The following is a 20288-nucleotide window of genomic DNA, read 5'->3' as shown; positions in this document are numbered from 1 at the left end:
TGGCGGTATGCACCTGTTCAAGTTGGTTGTGATCCGCCAATCAAATTAGAGAAGAAGAAGAAGGAGGAAGTAGTCCCGACAGTAGATCGCAACAACACACAGCTTAACTGCCGTGCGCTGTTCGCGGAGTCGACGGACTATCCGTTTGGTGTTTAATCAACGGTAATGCGCGGTCTCACCGAACCAAGCGGATCGTCACACAACCCAAAATGGCGCTATGTTTACGTCTCTGTATAATCGTGTATTATCCCTAAAAAGTCTCATGGAGAGCTTCGGTGATTTCATTCTCTGGGAAAGATAATTTGACGATTCAAGCAACACCTGCGACAACCCGGACATTTGGTAATGACCATTTAAGGCGCGTATCTTATCTTATTTCGAAATATCTGACGGTTAGGCCTGCCGTTGGCTACATAGTTAAGTCAAAGAACTACAATATTACGTGTAAATTGTTGCTTTGTCCACTGCTCCATTCATCAAAGTTAACAGCTAACGTTACCAGTACCTGATACCACTCTTAAGAGAACCCCTTCCCCCCCTACTTACCTATTACTTTGATTTGTACTAACATGTATCTTTTCATTATTCATGCTTGCGTTTTAGCAGATCTGTGACTACTAAGTTCACCAGTAGCAGCAGTAGGAAGGATGCAGGCTGAAGCCACAGACTCCTCACTGAGAGAGGGCATTGAGGCTCTGGGGGTGCACGACGCAGAGAAACCTGCAGCAGCCAAAGAGGAAGAGGGCGACACACACGAACAGGACACGGACATGACAGCTGCCACGGAAGAGGATGCGACCACCAAGGATGAAAAGGGTAAGAAACACAAATCACACACACATTGAAAGCACACGTAGCAGGGAAGACGTCTCATCATTAAAGAGAAAGTCCACTACTCAGAGTCTGAAAAGTGCCCACGGTTAATTCTGTAAAGAGTTGAATGCTCAGTGTCATTGTGTACTTTAACTGTAGTACCTATAGAAAAAGTAATCTAGATATCATGTAATACTGAAGTGCAGTACTTCTGCTTCTCTGAAACTGACTTTGTGCACATGTGTGCCGCCTCCTCAGCTGCAGTGGAAAGAGAAGTACACAAGGATGAACCTCCGGCAGACACGGGGCTGGGCGGCGGAGAGGGAAAGCAGGCTGCAGGAGTGGACGGTGAATGGGAGCTTGCGTACAGTGACGAGGACATGGAGGACCCCAAAAACTGGATGCCCCCCCCTGCCGAGATCAAAAGACTGTATGAGCTCCTCTCTAAAGGGGAGATGCTGGAATTGAACTTTGAGCCTCTTCCTAGGAGGCCCCCTACTCCCGATCGTACCCCCTCACCTGAAAGAGAGGACGAGCAAGAGGCAGCGAAGGAAAGAGAGAGGGAGGAGAGAGACCGCAGGTTAGTACCACTATTTCTCATCATTTCATCTGTTAGGATTTTGGTTCGTGTACAGGTAATGTGAAACATCATTACCGTTTGTTTTACAGGCCTCTAAGTCCAACCGAGTTTGACTTTGATGAAGAGCAAACACAAGCCACTCCGAAAAATGCCTTTGTGAACAGACGCAGAACACCAGGTAACAACCACTGAGATTTGATTTTTAAAACCTTTTATAAGCAAAGTCAATGAATAGTTTTCCATCTTCTCCGGTTTGGTGGTTTAGGGAAATCTAATTGACGTTCCCCCCCCTCCCCTTTTCTTCCAGGATCTTCAGCCCGCTCCTCTGTGAAAAGGGAAGCTCGGATGGACAAGGTGCTGTCTGACATGAAACGCCACCGCAAAATTGAGGAGCACATCATGCGTACGGGTCGGGATCTCTTCAAGAGCGAAAAGAAGCTGGAGGAGGCTCTGTCTCCGAACAGCCAGAAGGAGCGGGAGAAGGAGCGGGAACGAGACAGCAACCCCAACACCATCTTCTCCCCGAGACAGAGGAGATACTGAAGTATTAGGAGACGAGGACTTGCTCACAGGCAAATAGGGCCAAGTGCTTTCCAGGCTTTTCTCAAAACTTGAATTTTTTTATCTAACAAGTTTTGTATGTTTTCTATGTGTGTTTTGTATGTTGGCAATAAACATTTTGAACCCTGGAGAATGTTAACTGTTGTAATCGGCGTTCAGTAACGATGGGTGATGAGAGCAGCATATGATAGTGGGATATATTGTGGGATACTAAAGATTCTGTATGGAAAAAATAAGATAGGGATGTAATGTGAAGACCTAGCAGATGAATGCATATGATCACATTTAAGCAGAAACCATATATATAAAAAACAATATTGCAATAAAGCAGCCCTGCTCATTTACATACATTTCCCACAATGGCCTGCGACAGATGTATTAAAGGGACCTCTGTTTCTATCATTACTCACAATGTGGGGACTTCCTCTCATAAAACAGCCAAATGAAGATGTTTACATTGTGAAAAGACTTCCCAATGCTTAAAAAGTACCTGCTAGTAAAGCAGTATTATGACACCAATGCATGGATTCTGGCTCCCTCCAGTGGTTCACGTTTCCCTTCTGATGGCCAGCGATGTTCAAACTAGGTTTCTGATCCAAAAAATGGCTTTTGCTAAATTTCAACATGAACAAAACTGAAGTGTAAAAAAGACTCGAGGCAGGATCAGGACAGAGAAGTATATTTTAGCTAAGTTGGAGTAACAATACAGCCTTCACATAAGGCTCAGAAGCATATAGTATAATATGTATGCATAAATATGCATTCAAAACCACAAACCAAATAAATAAATAAATACGTACAAATAAATAACGAGCATTTTGTGGAATATACAGTACATCAGTTGAAATGTTTTAGTATTGTCAAGAAGCAGTATCTTATGAGTTCATGGAACGGGAATGGATGTTCTGTGTTCAACATGCCCACAGCTGTCCAGATGTGTTTAGCACACACCCGTCTTGATGGTTTCTGAGCTTTTTGTTTTGTTTTTGTTTGTCTTGACCCATTTGTAGGACAGTGAAGCGGCTTTAAACAAACGTAAAATGATAAAAACTAGCCAGTTTGTTCATAGGAGGTTCATAGAACCAGTGGCTCAAATAAACGGCTAAATGATCGAAGTGCTTCATAAAATCTAAAAGGGTTCAAATATAAATGAGGAACATCAAAATAAGTGGACAAATGTGCTGCATGTCTATCACAAGGGAATGCTTCCCTACCAGATTATTTTGCACTTTTGTTTCCCTTCAAACGGCAAAAATGTGCAAAGTCCCCTAACAAAGCTTTAAATACTCTTATGGATCCCTTACAGAAATATTCCAGCCAATCAAATGGATATTTTCAGATTCATATCAGCACCAATCTAAAAAAAACAACAACAAACACTCGTTTTAAAGTGACTGCTACTGTGCATCACTCCCTCGTATGCTAAAAACACTTTGTGATACCAGTACATGGAATGAAGTCATATCTACAATGAAACAAGAAGCACTGCTTTACGGTTTGGGGGGAACTTTGCGTACACTTGGTGGCAAAACAGTGAAATGCTTTGTGTTAATGCTGAAATGTCATTGTTCAAAAGACGTCTGTTGAAACATCAGATGTGAGACAAAACTTAAAAAAATAAATAGTAAAACCCAACATTGACCTAATACTGAGGTGGAAATAAGGACAATTTTACATCGGCTATGTACACCCGTCACATTTTTCTGTCTGAGGAAGCCTCTTCCTTCTCCTCCGGGGATGAAAATAAATAAAAACCTAAAGAAACGGCAAAGAATTGAGGGAAAGGGATAAGGCAGCAGAATACAGTCTTATGAGATTATCTCCCTTCTAAAGATGAGTCAGCCTGCAGGTTGGTTACATTTTTGTTAAGAGTGACAGTGACTACATAGAGGATACAGATATTAAACACTAACAAGTCAAAATACTGCTTAGTCGGGATTTTTTTCTTTTTTGAAGGTCTTCTTCATTACTAACCTGAATTAGGCCTTCCATCTACAGCAAATGTACTAACATACAATATAATACATTCCTATTCTCCTGCTCTTCCTATACCGTGAGGCAGAGAGGACTCAATTTGATCTACATGAGGGAAATCGCCACCTATGCTTGCTATACATCCAGGCAAATTCCTCTCAGGTCAGTGCATGTTCCTACCGGTCAGAGTGCCAGATGACATCGTTAAATACTGAGTGCATTAACACTCCACTTGTTTCCTACAAACTGAGATGCTGAAGTGATTGAAGGCCAGCGACCAAATCATTTTCGCAGTTGGGAGCTTGATTGCTGGCCGCAAACACTTCAGCAATATTTGAGGCCTTTTGTCTGTAGCTCTCTTCATATTGCTACTTGTCTCACTTCTCCCTCACAGCTTTCTTTCCTTTACATACTCATTGGTACATTCGCCTTTCTTCCCTCCCCCACCCTCCCCTCCACTCTCCTCAGTGAGTGGCCAGCTCAGGCTCTGAGGCACACGTGCTGTAGCCGTTGGCCGGCTGGGGCAGTGCGTTGCCGTCCGTCTGCCCCTCCTTGGCTGCGGCCGTGGTCGCACCTGGTCTCTGAGAGCGGGAGGAGCCCGTGAATAGTCGCAGGGCGCCCCTGAAAATTAGGGAAAACCAATAGAGCTGGGGAGCCATGAGCAGACCAGCACCGAGGTTACAGTGCCAGGGCACCGACAGGGGAACCATGTGGAAGGGAATGGACGCGTACCTGGATCGAAAGACATAAATAGGGTTTTAAACACGCGTTCTGAGCCTTGTATCCATAAGAGAGAGATCACGTGGCTGTGTGCAAGTTACCGACCCAAGCTGAGCGAGACCGCAGAACATGAGAAAAAACAAAAGAGATGGAAAGACAGACATACCTTCCATAGGCGTAGTAGAGGTAAGGGAAGAGGATGACTCGACAGATGAAAAAAGTGATCAGCATAAGAGCCCCATTCACTTTGTGCAGGAGAGTGTGTTGCTGTTTGTACTGAGAGCAGAGAAAAGCAGAGGGAGAGGTCGAAAGAGAGGGAGAAAGAAGAGCAAGCAGTACAGTTTGTTGAAAGCTGACGGCGTTAATCTTATCGGCCATTGTTTTACTGTTAATCCTAACTGTTATATTTGCTAATACTATCTGCGCGGACGGAACACGTGGCGATGCAGAGCACCGTATGCCGTGCAGCTGGTTCCTACAGGAGCGTGCGTCAGTGAAGCATTTTGCATTCTCATTTGTTTACAGCTGAGGACTTAAACTTTAATCTTGATCGTTCAACCTGCTTCAGTGAGGTAACACTGAGGACAAGCTGACACACATGGCGTTAAAAATGGTGATCCTAGATCCTAGACGGCATCCCATCAATACGTACCCTGTTGTTTTTATTCTTTAGGTACAAGAGGGCGGCTCTACGAGGCCACAGCTTTGAGCCAGTTGTTGTTTATCAATCGGCCACATGCACTGTTGCTATGGACGGGGGCGGGAGGGGCAGGGTGTCGAGTGATAAGAGGGTAGAAGGACAAGCTGATATTGTATCTGCTGAATATCCGGTCAAAATACTCGGGGCTATATTCAGAGGCTAACAGCTGTGGGAGCCTCCGATGGGGGACAAGCAGAAAGCAGTGAAGGGAAAAACCTTTATCTGGACACCGAAACATTACACACACAAACCTAAAACAAATACAGGGGGGGGGGGGGGGGGGGGGGGTTGTGCAGCTCCTACAACGTGTATTCAAGCACACTGTGTTACCAATTAACGCCTGATGATATTCCGACCGTGCTGTTCATGTAAGACACAGTCAACGGGAGCCGACGGACATGAACAAGCTGCATGCTGGGAGTGACCGGAAATATATTCTCCGTTGAATGAAAATGGGAGGGGGGGGAAAAAAAGAAGTAAAGAGTGCAGTGGAACTTTAGTGTGACAGACACAAGCACATGCAACAACGCACCCAACTCGTCTTCGAGGCTGAACCAACACACTTACCTGGATGAGTATTTTTCCTAAGCAGACGGATGGAGTGCTGAGCTCAGCCATGAACAATACACCCTGGAAATAATCTCCTTTTCCTTGTCGCCAAAACTAGAGAGAGAGAGAGAGAGAGAAAGAGGTCGATTAGTTTTCTAGAATGCTATTACAGTGTGGTTGGCTTTCTAATGTCTCTATAAGCATTATGACCTCATACAACTTATAGTGACAGTTACCACAGAGACGGGGAAGCAGACGGTGACCATGACCACGTGGTGCAGCACCATGAGGAACTCGCGACGCAAGAAGCTGGTCAGCGCAGTGCTCATGTGCTGGGGCGCTGCCGAGGCCTCCTCGTGCCCTTTGACCCGAAGTTTGTACCAGTAGCACATGAACATTGCGTAGATGTCGTACACGAAGTAGGGAACTGCAAACATGATGTAACTGCTTGTCAGCCAATGCCTGTGTAGAGAGGAGGCGAAGCCGGCTCAGAATACATATCAATTTAACAGTATGAGCAAGGAATTCCCTCAGACGGAGACGTTTTGATGAGAGAAAAAAAATTTAAAACTGCGTATGCCTTGATCAACATAAAGTCAAATGGTAAACATTTGTAGCTGATGCATGACACAAAGTGTCTTTAAATGGCCTTGGAAATTATAAATCCCGAAAGTTCATTTGTTTCATGCACTAACAAGACCGGACACACTGGTCGAACGGAGGTGGAATATATTCTGGAGAGCATTTCTTGACTTACTGGTCCTCGAGGATGTCCTCGCAGGAAGAAGCAATGATGTAGCCAGCTGAAGAGGCCATGACTGCCTGAATTGATGAAACCAACCTGGGAGCAGAAAACGGCAAGATGATTACAAATGATGTATTTCTCATTAGCCAATGCAGTGAAAGGGTTTAGACTAGTCTAGTTAACACATGGTAAGAAAGTAGAGCCCTTAACAATATGCAGCTGAGCGATCTTGGTAAATGACAGAAGTGCAGCTGCAACAACCTGCCATACTGAAGTCGTACAAAATAAACTGCACGAGTCTTGAAGAAAACAAGTTTCAGAAGGTCTCACCTGGCGGATACAATGACTGCATCTCCTTCGCTCCATCTCAGAGCTGGGATTGACTTCAGGCATTGTTTGGAGAGCAAGAAAAGGCCTGGAAAGAACACAGACCCAGCAGCTAGAATGGTCAGCATGGTCCCTGGCAATCTGTCTGAGAGGCAAAAAGTTCAGCGGGCAATCTGGTCCTTGAGATCCGTCGTTCTTTCCCCTCTCTGAAACACACAAAATATCAAACCGTGAATAAACAATTCATATTGATCTAGTGGCAACTCCCATGTCTATACATTAGCAGCACTGACACAAAGCGTATAATAAAAGTCCAACATGTGTGGCAATGTATTGTTCTAGCTTCATTTGAGGCCTTGCTATATGTACAATAAAGATGAAGTGGGGTAAACAGACAGGCACAATGTGGGAAACTAGTTTATTTTAAAGATGTGAAAAGGGACAGTGCCTGGGATCCAAATCAGGGAGACTATACAAATGTGAGTGCAGTGGCAGAATAACAGAAGGCCCTTTAGTGCAGCATGCTGCTCCATCCATGTGATGACATTGTTCACTTCCCCATGTATTCCTAGGGCAACCATGTGGTAGATCCATGCAGTATTATTACACTAGACTAGCTGACTCAATACAAAGTCAATGTCCATTAGTAAAATACGCATTGCGTTTTTTTTTTAAATCCTGAACGTGGAAAATATCGACACAAGAATGGGCTGCTGCTGCTCATAGTTCCGGGCTAGAGTGATGTTACCTGTCTGGAATGAGAATCACTTGCCACGCTCTTGACAGGCAATGTTAGCTAACCACAGAGTGGAATTGAGAGCGACTGTAGGTTGACATACAGCTAAACTAATCAGGTATTGACGCGGATCTGCCAACTGTTAAACGTCAACGTAACATTAAGCAACTTTGTCTCAATTGTGTCCGAGAGCACACGTCAAATGTACGCTGACGTTATACAGAACGCGTTCCATTAAACACACCGGCTATTCAAGCTAGAATTAACACCAGATAGCTAAAGTAACGCCAATTTCTGAGCTTATTTAGTTTGAATCGAGGAAAGCTGAGTCAACCACCATGCACGTGTGAGACGTTATATTTAGTGAACAGAGGCGCTATTGCTAACATTAAATGCAGTCCCTCCCTTAGGTAAGCATGACCAATGCTAACAATGACGCTAAGACCGTTAGCCAACGTTAGCATCTCCCGAAATGTGGTTATAGCCGTTAGTCACCGCTGGCTTAGATAGCAGCCATTCCGTTTAGTCCAAATCCAAATAGTTAGCAAGAAGATGACACCCAATAAACAATAACTGACAATTGAATGCACCACGGTACATGTTTTGTCACGTATTCGTGGAGACGTTAAACTGTTCAGTTAGCTTGTTATTTGTTTGTAGCAGCTAAGCTAACCGACACCGTGGAAGCTAACCGTGGCTAACAGACTGGAGTTAAGCTACACATGTTTAGAAGAAATGAAGAATCTTAAAGCAACATTTACACAAAGACTCTGCCGAGTCCAGTCAGCGGCTAGTCGAAAGCTCGTGTCCTCCAGAAAGTGTTTAACGTTAGAGATGTCCCAGGGGTCTCCGCCTCGATGATCCGCATGTTTATGTGGCCACTTCGATGTCTGAAGGGTAGCAGCAGCGAGCTAACGATAGCTTGCAGCACGTTAGATCGACATCTATGTGAGGGTAGCTCAGTGAGAGCATTGGTGACTGGCCTGCTTCAAGCAAGCTTAAGCAAACAGCCAAGTGAAAAACGGTCAAAAGTGACGGAAAAAAACCCAATGGCACAATCTGATCCAGGTGTCAATGTAACGTTAGCCTAGTCTAGTCGCTATGTCATCTCATCAGACCAGAGATGCCGCTGTCTCAGCCTCGCAGATTGCAACGTTGACTCAACGCCGTGGACTGCTGCGCAAGCTAGTTCCTACAGGTCCAGAGGCAGCAGCTCATGTCATGACGAGAAACGTGCACCAGTCACTGCTCTGCATTTTGTACACTGGGTTTTATCGTTTTCTATACTGGGAAGCATTGAATGGATTCCCCATAAGGACGGCATCTATTCAAGCTGCTTTCATAGTTTGCCATATCCAATCTGACCCCTTACAAAAAAAAAGAAGGAATTTACATACAAACAAAAGGACTGTGTATGTGTGTATTTAATTAATAGAACCATGACCCTATTAAAAATAATGAAAGGCAGTCACTTACCATTAATGCCAGCTGTGTCTATAAAGACTTATTTATGTGTTTGTCTTGGACCGGTTGTTTATTTGACCTATAAATGGACCTGCATGTGCAAATAAACTGATAAATGATCAGTCCTTATCTGCACATTATCAGAGATGCTTGGTATGTGTGAATGCTCATTCTTCTGACATGTTGCACCATTGCAAACCTTGATGTATTTGTAGTCAGATTGCATGCTAATCAATGCAACACTGGTCAGGCTTTGCATTGATGACCCTGCACTGTTCTAAGAGTTCAACTGTGACAGCAGCTTGCACTGTTCCTACAACTGGAAACATCTGTAAAAGAGTACAAGAAGTAGATTAGGGAGAAAAGCTACACATTTGTTGAGTAGAATATCTCCTTTTGGTCTGCTATGTACTTCATGGTTCCATAAATTATGTATAATTCACGACACTTACTGTACCGTGTCCATAACTAATAATTTACTCAAAGCTTGTAAATTATTAGTTATGGAGTAGTAAGACCTTAATACGACCATGTGGAAACTAAAGATGCTATATGCAACACACACAGGTAGGTGAAAGAAATATAATCAAATACATAAATAAAAACATATAAAAGCAAAAATCATCAATTCAGTACACAAACTTGGAAGATATAACTCGTCAAGTATATAATGTGATAGTGAGACTGTAAATTAGTAACGCACAAAAGAGCAAAGGTTGCAAAACATTGTGCCTTTAACCTCTTCCACCGCCGGTCCATTTAAGACTCAGATCCTACAAAATGTATTAATTCTAATGAAGTCAGCAAGACAAATTGAGTGCAATGTGACAGCTGTCGTGCCAGGCAGACATACAGCTCTGAGGTTGGAATAAGAGCAGCCTTGTCTTTAATGAAACACTTGGTAAATTGGCCATAAATTACAAAACTATAAAAAGTTCGACTACAACTGAAAAGATTGGTCTCTACGATGCCAAGAAGGAAAGTAAATGTAGAAAAATCACAGCTTTGTAATGTGATTGTTTATTGCAATGTAATAATGTTAGTGTGCGTGTTAGAATTGACTTGTTTTGGAGTACCCACTTAATTTAAACTACTTTCAACAGTGTGGAGAATATCTACGAACTTGTAGTCTTCAGCTTTACTATACAGTGATCCTCCCTTTGCACTGTATTTTGGCTTCTGTCAATGAATAGAATGAGTTCCTCTTCAAAGCTAGATTAAAGTGATTAATAGGGAAAGACATTACTCAGGAAACAGGAAAAGTGATCTTTGCACACTGTTGTTTAGACAGGTGCAATAAGTAACAAAAATCAGATTCGTACTCGTTTCTTCATTTCTCAGAATCTATTGAGGACATTTGAGATTACTGGGATAACTTCTGTTGTTGTTGTGCAAGAATGTCAATGTGAAGTCACGTTAATATGGGAATGTTTCCACGAACAGTGTTGATATGTTTCAGGATGGTTTTGTTTGTATCTATTGTCACCGGCTCATGCAGCAACTTGCACGTTTGCATCCGACTTGAATCCAGCTTCCTATTTCTAGGAAGAAAGCTGTTCCGCTTTCAGAGATGCTGATCAAATGCTCGGGTCTGAAATTCTCTTTTCTGGATATCAGTTTGGTGGCACATAAATGAACCGAGTTAACTTCCATTGATGCATCAAACACGCTCACAGTGACTTGATCATTTCTTACTGGTGTGCATCATCAATTAATGATACATCCTGCGTTATTAAACACATTAAATCATAATGAGTCATGTGTTAATTAGGCATTACTAAAGCTTGTACCCATATTATTAAGTGTTACCAGTGAGGGTGTAGTAGATGAACAGATCAGCACATGAAACAAAACCCATTTACTCTTTTTACTTTAAATTGTCCAAATTACAAAATAATAACATGATCTCTACTTCATCTACAAAATAACATATTTATGACTGTATTAAGCATCATCGATTTTTTTTTTTTGCTCTAACAACCTTTTAGACATGCATACTGTTGAGAAATATAAAAATATAAATATAAATACATCCCATTAATATTCTTAATGAATCCATGACTAAGATTTGAAATATTTCATCATAAAAGAATTAAAATGCAGTTGAGTACGATAAGGCATTAAGATGTATCACAAGAGCTGTACAGAATCCTAGAGTAGAGGTAATATTCTTTTCTTAGTGTGATGGAGAAAAACCTAAAAATTAATGTTTTAATAAATCACTAATTTTCTCAACAGGAAGAACACATTTCCAAAGGAGAAAAAAAAAGAGAAGGAAGAAAGAAACAACTCTACAAATGTCAAGCTAACATTAACACAAAACGGGAAAAGCACTCCAGTACAAAACCAGGATTTGTTTACAGCATACCAAGTGGTGTTGTCAAACTCTCATTGTTCTCATGACTTTATAAGCCCTTTCTCAACACCACGTCACTCACAATAGGACCTAAAGCAACCAAAGATATCCGACGGACAGGTGACCATTCTTCTCATGATTAATGTAGGTCGATGATGACTTGCGTTCAGAGCGTGATGTGCTGTACAGAGTTAAAGGACTAAATCTAATGCATAAGTTTCACTCATTGGACTGGTACATAGAGAAAACAAAAGAGGACGATGGCAATGACAGTTACAATCAAATGAATGGCCAACAATGTTTAAAATATTCGGAATAAAATCAACACTTTTTTTTTATAAATATTATTGTTTACAGCCAACTAACTTGGTGGAACTGCGAAAGGTTTCTTTTTGTCATGACAGCTCCCTAACAATAAGCATGACTGAGCTTAAATTCATGCAAAAGGTAGTTTTTCGAGTGCAAGAATTGCCATGTCAGAAGCTAAAGTGTTGATTAGCAGTTACGTTTCTTTTTTTTCTTCTTCTTCTTTTTTTCTTTAAATGGCCAGACCAAGAGAGGAAGACTCGGAGCAAGAGAATCCAAGACATCTCAAACCCACTTCGATCCTTGCTGAATCAAAGAATAACGACTTAAGGTGCTTGACACTCCTGAACATAACTCTTATTTGTATCTCTGTACCTTTAGGAAACAAATGAACGAGTACATCCCACATTTCCATACGGGCCACACCACGTACGGCCTTCCATCCTGATCAATAAACAGCCCTCTGGAGACTTATTAACCTGGCATTACAGCTTTGCAAAAAAAAAAAAATCATATGATTTTAGTTTTGTGAACAAACAAGCTAACATGCTAGCTGAGCCCTGACTTGCGTGTGCACACACGCGCACACACACACACACACACGCACACAACCAAAACACACAACTCTCCTTTCTACTGGTTTCTGAGCTATTCTGTCTCTACTACTTCCTAATGCAAGCCATTTGGATTCTTAGAAAGTGAGCTGCAAAAATGGAGGTAAGATCAGAGCTGGTGTGAGATATACAGTACTTGGTGCACTTGCAGAGAGCAGCCAGGGTTCGAGGGGAGGGACAGAGAGAGAGAGAGAGAGAGAGAGAGAGAGAGGACAGAGAGGGGAGAGTAATACAGTAGATGCCCACAATACCACAGTTCCGCTGGAGTCTTAAATGCACGAGAGCATTCAGGAATATTTGGACAACACATCCATGTTTGTCGTTGGTGTCAATGAACCTGCTGCAGCCACAAAGGTCCGTCTTTCCATGACTTCACCGCTCTATTAATACAGCCTCCTTTTCACTGATGCTCCAGCTGTGAGGCGATACTGCCCTGGACTGGAGTTAATCTCCCCCACTTTTAAATCCTAACCATACCTATCAGTGGGGACATTACAAAACTGAAACCGGATCAGCATCTACGCGTAACTTTAACCGTCTCTAACCTTGCCCTCTGTTAAGGGACTGAGGTTATTATTGCTGAGCTCTCTGCTGCTAACTGTGGGATTGTGGAGCTGCAATGCTCGAGCAGTCCGTGACGAGCAGGTCCACCACCGTGTTGCCAGTGACGTACACGGTGGGCGCCGTCACCATGTTGCTGAGGGAGACAGAGCTGCTGGCAGCCACGTTAGAGGTGATGGGGCTCGGGGCACCCTGGCTGTTGCTGTGGGTGCCCATGTGCCCCTGGAGCTGGGTGGGAGTCTTGCAGTGGACGCCGCACAGGTGGCACACGAGTATTCCACCGGAGGTTGTGCCGAAGCCCCCCGGACTGTCCTTCCACTCCTGCCCATGGTGCTTCTGGGCGTGGACACGAAGGTACGTCAGCGTGGTGAAGCCTGACGGAAGAGAGCAGAGACGAGAGGGAAGTGACTAAAACTGACCTCGAAAAGGAAATTAATGAACTCTCATCATTATGCTTTCGTCGTGGCGCTTTTGTAATCCCATTCTGACAATAAGGAACAAGACATACATCTCTTACAGTACTGTCACACTGCTGATGCACAGAGCATAGGACACAGGACACGGGTCAGGCTAAAATCTGCACCCTGATGGGAAGTTGTTCTCTCTCTCTCTCTAAATATAACTTGGCTTGGTCATCCCCATCTTTTAGTTTCGTCTCTTGCATGTGTTTGTTCAGAAGACAAAGGGTTCAGTAGCCTCCTGGTCATCTTCTGATGACATCAATGTGGGCAACAACTCCTTAGTTTAGGCAATCAAGAGTCATTCAGTCGAAGGTAACGTGATCAGATTAAACAAGATCACACATCGGGGAAGTTAACATGATTACATTGTAAATGATCAGAGGAATTTCTCTCCCACTCTTTTACACAACGCCTAAACAATGGGTTGAAATTACAGGTTAAACACGGTATGAGAAACCTGTTTACACATCCAGCAGATCTATTTTGTCTTAACCAACTCCTGAGGGAATGATCTCTCCACGATGTTCACCAGTTCCTCAGCAGGCAGTGAGTTCTTTTGTTAATTGTATTGGCAGCCAGAGGATTTACAGAACACAATTCATCAGAGCGTTTTCATTAAGAGCAGCTACCTGCTGCGGCTGGACGCGACTCAAACAGTAAAGCTGTGTACTGGAAAACCAAAACAATGAATATGAAAGTATTCACGGCGGATCCTTTAATGCGAAACTTACTGCGGTTACAGAGATGGCAAGCGTGGTGCTGTGACTGGTTGTGCACCCTCATGTGATCTGTGATGTATGCAGCAGACAGGAGCTTGCCACAGATGTGGCACGGGACCTTCTCCTCGTGGCGAATCATATGCGCACGCAAACGATCCTTCGTGGCAAAGCTGGACTCACAGGTCTGGGGAAAAAAAGACGGAATCGAAGAGTGATTATGGGGTAGAAAGCAAAAACCTACGCACCAGAATGTGCACGCAGTTTGAAAATGTGTGCACAAAAAGAAATTCCAATAATTCTTTTGATATATAATTGTTGAGTTTCACACATTGTCACCTCGGAGGCGTTTAAGTTATAAAATAACATCAGCCAGATATCAGTATGAGGCCGCTGAAGGCAGCTTTAAGTGCGGTAATGTACAAGACCTCGACCTTGAGTCATCTGGAACACTGTGCATGTAAACATGGTCATTGTAAACATGAAAGAACTAAAAAAAAAAAAAAAAAAAGATGCTGTGTGCAACTGGCAGGTGCGGCTGTCACACAGGGTAAACATGACGCACCGGGCATTTGAAGGGTCGCTCCGAGGAGTGTACCTGTCTGACGTGACTGTTTAGATGGTCAGGCCTTGGGAGAGAAAGAGAGTCAACTTGTTAGGACAGATGATGCGTTCACACTCAAGTAAAAGATGAGAACATTTGTGCGTAATGTCGGGGAGAACCCCTTTCTCTAGTTAGCTCAACATGCTTTCTTGTCAGGAGTTAGCCCGAGAGGATCGTTACCACTCTCACGTCTGTACGCTAAGTATGAAGCTACAGCCAGCAGATTTGTTTTTTTTCTCCAGAGCCAGCTGTTTCCAGTCTTTATGCTAAGCTAAACTTAGACAACTTTCTCAAACCCTGACAGTAAAAGCTTTGTCACCTGGAGAAAGCCTTGCCACAGTGGGGGCAGACGTAGGGCTTTTCCACCCCCCCCTGGTGGGAGCGCACGTGATGGCTCATGCGGTCCTTCCTCTTGAAGCGCTGCTGGCAGATGGGACACGAGAACGGCTTCTCGTCCGAGTGGGACAGGCGGTGGCGGTTGAGGTGGTAAACGTCGCGGAAGGCCTTCCCACACGTCTCGCAGGCGTGGTTCTTCCTCACCGGGTTCGGGTTGGGATTCGCAGGCCGCTGAGACAAAACAGAGAAGCGGGTGAACACACAACAGCGTTTAGATGGAAAGTAGAAGCACCGTTATGAACACAAACACATGAACTATTGTTATATCTTTTGTTGTAACCATGCAAATGCACAACGATAGTCTCGCCTAATTTGCACCAATGTTGATTCACATGTTAGATTAACTACGTCCCACCGGATGGAGTCTTTATCTGCTTTCACGCTGTTTTGTGTTACAGAGAACATGCAGTGGAGCGTGTGGGTGGGTGGGGGGGGGGGGGGCTTCTAGCACGTTGTTTTCTCAAACTGGGGACCAGTGCCAAACACTGGGATGGAATTGACTGGTCCCTGAACGGATTACTGCACGTGGACGTTTTGTAGAATTCAACACACGGGAGAGTTTCAAAGCAGGCGACACACAGGAACTGCTTACAGGTCCCAAACAGTTACAAAAAACAACAAAAGGTGGGTTAACCATCCCAGGCAGCTTAAGAAACAACATGCTTGAAGGTTTGGGGTTGATGACAGCCATCTCCACAAGGCCCTGACCCACCTGTACTGTCGCCCCTGTGGCCATGACGACAGCAGCAGGAGGCGGAGCATGGGGGTTAACACTAGCCATTACGTTAGCCATGGCCACCCCTTCACCATCCTGACTACCCAGGGGAAGCTGCTGGGCCCCCGCCAGCACGACAGGAGGGGCGAGAGGGGGAGGTGCGGAGAGGTGTAGCAGGGAGAGGGGAACAGTGGGCCTCTCCACCCTCCCTCCAGCCCCCACCGCCATCGCCGACGGGGCCGCCACCGCCACCTGGCCGACTGCTCCCTCCTTTGCCCCCTGCGCCTGCTCTCTGGCCCTGTCCTTCATGCGTACCCCAGTGTGGACCGACTGGTGCCGCCGCAGGTTGTAGTTGTTCTTGAACTGCTTGTTGCAGATGGCACAGATGTGGGGCATGCGGGCCGGCCGAGACACTGGCTTCACTGGACCACGGGAAGGCCGGGGGAGGAAACAGAGAGAGAGAGAGAGAGACGTTAATATCAAAGAAGGCGAATTTGGTTGTTTTTAAACAGGTGTAATAACCTAATTCACCTTTCAGGCATGTTAGGTTACAGGAACATCAAACAAGCAATTTAAAGAGGTAATTAAGTTGTAGTCTGGTCTATGAAATTTCAGAAAATAGTGAGTAATGTCCATCACGAAAAACAAAGGTGTCGTCTCCATGTTACTCCAACCGACAATCATAAATCCCCCCAAAAAAATCTGTTTACCATCACAGAAGGCAACAAAGAACTAGCAAATATTCCCATTTGAGGCACTGAAAACAGTGAGCTTTTGGCAATTTTGCTTCGAAAAATGACTTAAATGATTAATTATCAAAATAGTTGCCAGTTAATATCCTGTCAGTTGACTAATTGTTTCTGCTCTAATCATACATTGTAGCTCTACTAAGCATCAAGGCCCAGATGTGTCTCTAAATGTGTGGTAACGACAACTTATTAGGGTTTAATAACCATCATACTACATGTATCAAAGAAATAAATATTAACAAACATTGAGATACTGTTGTGCAAAATGTCCAGATACCCTGGATGATCATGCGTTGAACTTTAATGTCTTTGATCCTATAGAATGTAAGCAATATTAAATTTGACTGAAATAATACAAACATTACGTCTTTTCACCTGCAAATGACCAAAAATCAATGTCACCGGGTTTTTAATCACCTGAGTGACTCAAATACTGGCAGTTATGCAGTTTAGAGTTAAGTGTAATGTATGTAGTCTCGTCAGCTCCACAGGTGTAGGATGCCGTGCAGTGTCCCTCACCAGGCAGGGGCTCCTCACTGAGAGCAGCAGTGTCCACAGTGGAGGGAGGCTGTGCTATGTGCTCTGTGGGTGGGGTTTGGGGAGAACTCGTATGCACGGGCATGAGCTCTGATTGGAGGCTCCCGTCCACTTGGTTTTGGGTGGGAGTATTCTGGAGAAGCAAGTAGAAGGCCATCACCAAATGTAAACACAAGTCACAGCATTATCTTGAGGTGCTAACGTTGAAATACGAGACGTGAGGGCCGCGGGACCGCCGGACACACATTGTGAGAGAATGCGCGCAGTTAAAATGAGAGCAGGAGAGAAACAACAAAAAAAAGGAGAGGCCAGCAATGCCTGCTCGACAAGCCTACCTGGAAGAGAAAATTGCTCCAAGAAGCATCCATTTTGCGCGATGGAGATTATAAAGTCAGCTCCTGATTGAGATCGGGCAGGGCAGCCTTTGCATGGTTTTGGATCGGCCCACCGGTGATTGAGGCGCAAACAGGCGCCTGTCCCGCAGCAGAAAACGACGGGGCTTCTGGATTTGCTTTTGAAAAAACGTGAATAAAGTCGTGTGCAAAAATATGTTTTTTTGTCATTGAGGTAGCCCTAATGCTGTCGATTAAAATGCACGCAGCTGTTGACTAACGCAGGCTGCAGCGCTCAGGCAGCAGCGGAGCAGGCCAGGTCCAATAATGGCCTGTTTCTCTTTTCACTTTGGTTCCTAACTTTAGTTCACTCAACACCAATCCTACTCTAACGCAATATCACACAACACAACTGCTTTCAAAAAAACATTAAAAAAAAATAAAAATCGCATATTACAGTCTCACACTTTCGCAATAAACATAAACCATTCTACGTGGAGAAAAAAAAATGCATTTTTACGCAAGAGAACAAATATGGGTTATAACACACGTATCTGTCAGCACAGCAGCTCATGCTTTGTTTTTAATTTATGAATCTATTTTTCCGATTTCTCCCAATAGGCCAATCGGGTGTTTTGTCGAAGCCTCGTTGTTGGATTCAAGCCCTGACCCCGGCGAGCGGCGCTCTCGCCGGGCCGCAGCCTATCGCTCCACCTCGGCCGTTCAGCTGCGAGGATGTCATCTTTCTTTTTTTATCGCCCGCTCTCCCTCCTCCCTCCCTGTCTCTTTCTTCCTTTTCTTTTTTAATTCCTCTTTCTTCTCCCCCTCCTCTCCTTTTCTCGCACCGCTATGTCCCACTTGCTCTTAAAGGGATAGGGTTTCCTCTTTGGACACCCCCTCTCATTTCCGTCTCCCTCGGCGGGGCCTGTCCTCCTCCCCTTCCTTCCTGGAGGTTTGTCGGCCGACACAAAATGCACCAACCGTAGTTTTTTTTCCTTTTTATTTTTTTCCTCCTTCCTCGCGCCAGCAGGAACTGATCTCCTCGTGCACCGCAGGAAGCAGCCAGAATGACTTTCCATTAACGGCGAGATGACAGACGCATCTTAAAGGAGAGTGCGCACAGATCCTCCCAGTCGGCCAATAATAATGATGTCAGAGTCAGCTATAGACCACAGACCAACAACAGCTCCGGATATACACACAATAGATGAGAATAGATGTGCATGAATACAGATACACTTCCTGTTTAGGCACATATACAAATATAACACATGGTATTCTTAATGTGTATATATATATATATCAAAGTAGTAACACTCTATAACAATAATAATATAATAATAAACGATTACTCAATTAATCCATTGTCAAAAGACATGATAATTTAAATCACCCAAATTTACTGGCTTCTTAAATGTGAATATTAATTGTTTTTTTTATGATTATAAATATATATTATTGTATTGTAATATATTTAGGGTTTTGACTGCTAGTCAGATGAAATAACACATTTGTCAACATGGGCTTTGCAACATAGAGATGGGATTTTGTTTTTACTCATTTCTGACGGACCAAACAGAAAATAATTTGGAAGATTGATCGATAATTATACGACAATGCAACAAGCGATTATTTTTGCTATCCATAAATCTTTAGATTATTGGTCCATAACATTTTAGAAAATAGTAAAAGACAATGTCCCTCATAATTTCCCAAAGCCCAAGTTGACATATTCAAACATAAAAAAACAGAAGATATATAAATGTAATATAATAGATGACGAAAAAAATCCCAGCAAATATTCACATTTGAGAAACTGGAGGAGAAATTGTAAAGCATTTTTATTTTAAAAAGTAATTTAATTAATTATCTAATTAGTTGATTATTTAGTGACAATTGACTTATAGATTAACTGACTGTAATAAACATCCTCATAATAATGCCATGTGCGTAAAGTACATAAAATAAAGACAAGGTAATGTGTTAATATCAATTTATTATCTTGTTTTTTTTTTTTAAATTACTTTTTAAAGCACCCTATTTCTTTTCCAATACATGTGTTAAGACCCTTCCTTCTTCTCCTCCTCAGCCTTGGAATGGCTTGATTTGGAATATTTAATAAGGATTTCAAACCCCCCCCCCCCCCCCCCCCGAAAACTCTGCAAAACACAGATGAGCCTGTGTCGCTTCTTTGTCTTCATCTTTCATCCAGGCATGATGCAGGAACTGAGACTCCCTGCTCTCGCCACGACTTCTGACACTAAAAACACTACCACACCGATTTCCCCAACACAAAGGCCGTCCCGAAACCCGCCAGTCTTAGTTTATATAAGGAGTTTATGCATGCACTGAGATTCCAACCGAGCATAAAGTAGTAGGTTATACAGGGAATTGTCTTGAGCTGGTGTTTCTGAGTCGTACAAACAGCAGGGTGATTATCTTTTTTCACTTTTTTTGTTCTCAATTAAAATAATAATAAAAAAAAAAAAAAACACCAAAAAAACATTTCCAGTTGTTTCTGATCTCCTTCACGTAAATGAACCAACAGAAGCACCATGTGCAACAAAAAAACACTGACTGGTGTCTCTATCTGTGAGGACGGGCTGCTGCGGTCACTGCAGCTGTGCCGGCACAAGATGGTGCACGTTCACAGCAGCTCAGTCGACGCCCGTCCTCTCTCTTCTTCTTCTTGTTCTTCTTCTTCTTCTTCTTGTTCTTCTTCTTCTTCTTCACACACCAGTTGCATCCTGCACCCTTCAGCAGTAGGATTAT

At 43.5% G+C, this 20288-nt stretch overlaps 3 protein-coding genes across 7 annotated transcripts; 1 reads left to right on the top strand and 2 right to left on the bottom strand.

Annotated features, from left to right (window-relative positions):
* Window positions 1–104: 104 nt before the first annotated feature.
* On the top strand, window positions 105–2081 carry pagr1 (PAXIP1 associated glutamate-rich protein 1). 3 transcript variants are annotated; one of them, XM_079183280.1, is made up of 5 exons: window positions 105–342; window positions 607–816; window positions 1072–1393; window positions 1483–1571; window positions 1701–2081. In XM_079183280.1, exons 2-5 carry the CDS (start codon window positions 648–650, stop codon window positions 1934–1936), a joined length of 816 nt encoding a protein of 271 aa, XP_079039406.1. In that variant the 5' UTR covers window positions 105–342; window positions 607–647; the 3' UTR covers window positions 1937–2081. The 3 variants fall into 3 exon arrangements, with proteins under 3 accessions (XP_079039406.1, XP_079039404.1, XP_079039405.1); XM_079183278.1 differs by having other exon boundaries at window positions 604–816; XM_079183279.1 differs by having other exon boundaries at window positions 105–358.
* A 542-nt stretch (window positions 2082–2623) lies between these two features.
* tlcd3bb (TLC domain containing 3Bb) lies at window positions 2624–8847 on the bottom strand. The gene is made up of 7 exons (XM_079182243.1): window positions 8467–8847; window positions 6973–7175; window positions 6655–6738; window positions 6134–6359; window positions 5916–6011; window positions 4815–4924; window positions 2624–4660 (listed from the first exon to the last, which is right to left on the bottom strand). The coding sequence occupies exons 2-7, from the start codon at window positions 7095–7097 to the stop codon at window positions 4393–4395; spliced, it is 909 nt and encodes a 302-aa protein (XP_079038369.1). The 5' UTR covers window positions 7098–7175; window positions 8467–8847; the 3' UTR covers window positions 2624–4392.
* Window positions 8848–11032: 2185 nt separating this feature from the next.
* mazb (MYC-associated zinc finger protein b (purine-binding transcription factor)) lies at window positions 11033–18368 on the bottom strand. Of its 3 annotated transcripts, none has more exons than XM_079182403.1 (7): window positions 17520–18368; window positions 17065–17317; window positions 15896–16320; window positions 15107–15354; window positions 14749–14812; window positions 14199–14370; window positions 11033–13380 (listed from the first exon to the last, which is right to left on the bottom strand). In XM_079182403.1, the coding sequence occupies exons 1-7, from the start codon at window positions 17550–17552 to the stop codon at window positions 13040–13042; spliced, it is 1536 nt and encodes a 511-aa protein (XP_079038529.1). In that variant the 5' UTR covers window positions 17553–18368; the 3' UTR covers window positions 11033–13039. The 3 variants fall into 3 exon arrangements, with proteins under 3 accessions (XP_079038529.1, XP_079038530.1, XP_079038531.1); XM_079182404.1 differs by having other exon boundaries at window positions 17167–17317; XM_079182405.1 differs by having other exon boundaries at window positions 16214–16320; window positions 17167–17317.
* Window positions 18369–20288: the final 1920 nt, after the last annotated feature.

Source organism: Pholis gunnellus, assembly GCF_910591455.1.
Source record: "Pholis gunnellus genome assembly, chromosome: 21".
Lineage (NCBI taxonomy): Eukaryota > Metazoa > Chordata > Actinopteri > Perciformes > Pholidae > Pholis > Pholis gunnellus.
The sequence above is the reverse complement of the archived record's forward strand: the minus strand, read 5'-3'. Positions and strand labels throughout refer to the sequence as shown.

Coding starts and splice junctions, on each gene's coding strand:
- pagr1 (XM_079183280.1), top strand. CDS start 648: ATGCAGGCTGAAGCCACAGACTCCTCACTGAGAGAGGGCATTGAGGCT. Junction 817..1,071: donor GACCACCAAGGATGAAAAGG/GTAAGAAACACA, acceptor CCGCCTCCTCAG/CTGCAGTGGAAAGAGAAGTA. Junction 1,572..1,700: donor GAACAGACGCAGAACACCAG/GTAACAACCACT, acceptor CTTTTCTTCCAG/GATCTTCAGCCCGCTCCTCT.
- tlcd3bb (XM_079182243.1), bottom strand. CDS start 7,097: ATGCTGACCATTCTAGCTGCTGGGTCTGTGTTCTTTCCAGGCCTTTTC. Junction 6,739..6,972: donor GCAGTCATTGTATCCGCCAG/GTGAGACCTTCT, acceptor TTCTGCTCCCAG/GTTGGTTTCATCAATTCAGG. Junction 4,661..4,814: donor CTCTACTACGCCTATGGAAG/GTATGTCTGTCT, acceptor CTTTCGATCCAG/GTACGCGTCCATTCCCTTCC.
- mazb (XM_079182403.1), bottom strand. CDS start 17,552: ATGGATGCTTCTTGGAGCAATTTTCTCTTCCAG. Junction 15,355..15,895: donor CCACAGGGGCGACAGTACAG/GTGGGTCAGGGC, acceptor GTTTTGTCTCAG/CGGCCTGCGAATCCCAACCC. Junction 13,381..14,198: donor TTGCCATCTCTGTAACCGCA/GTAAGTTTCGCA, acceptor CTCTTCCGTCAG/GCTTCACCACGCTGACGTAC.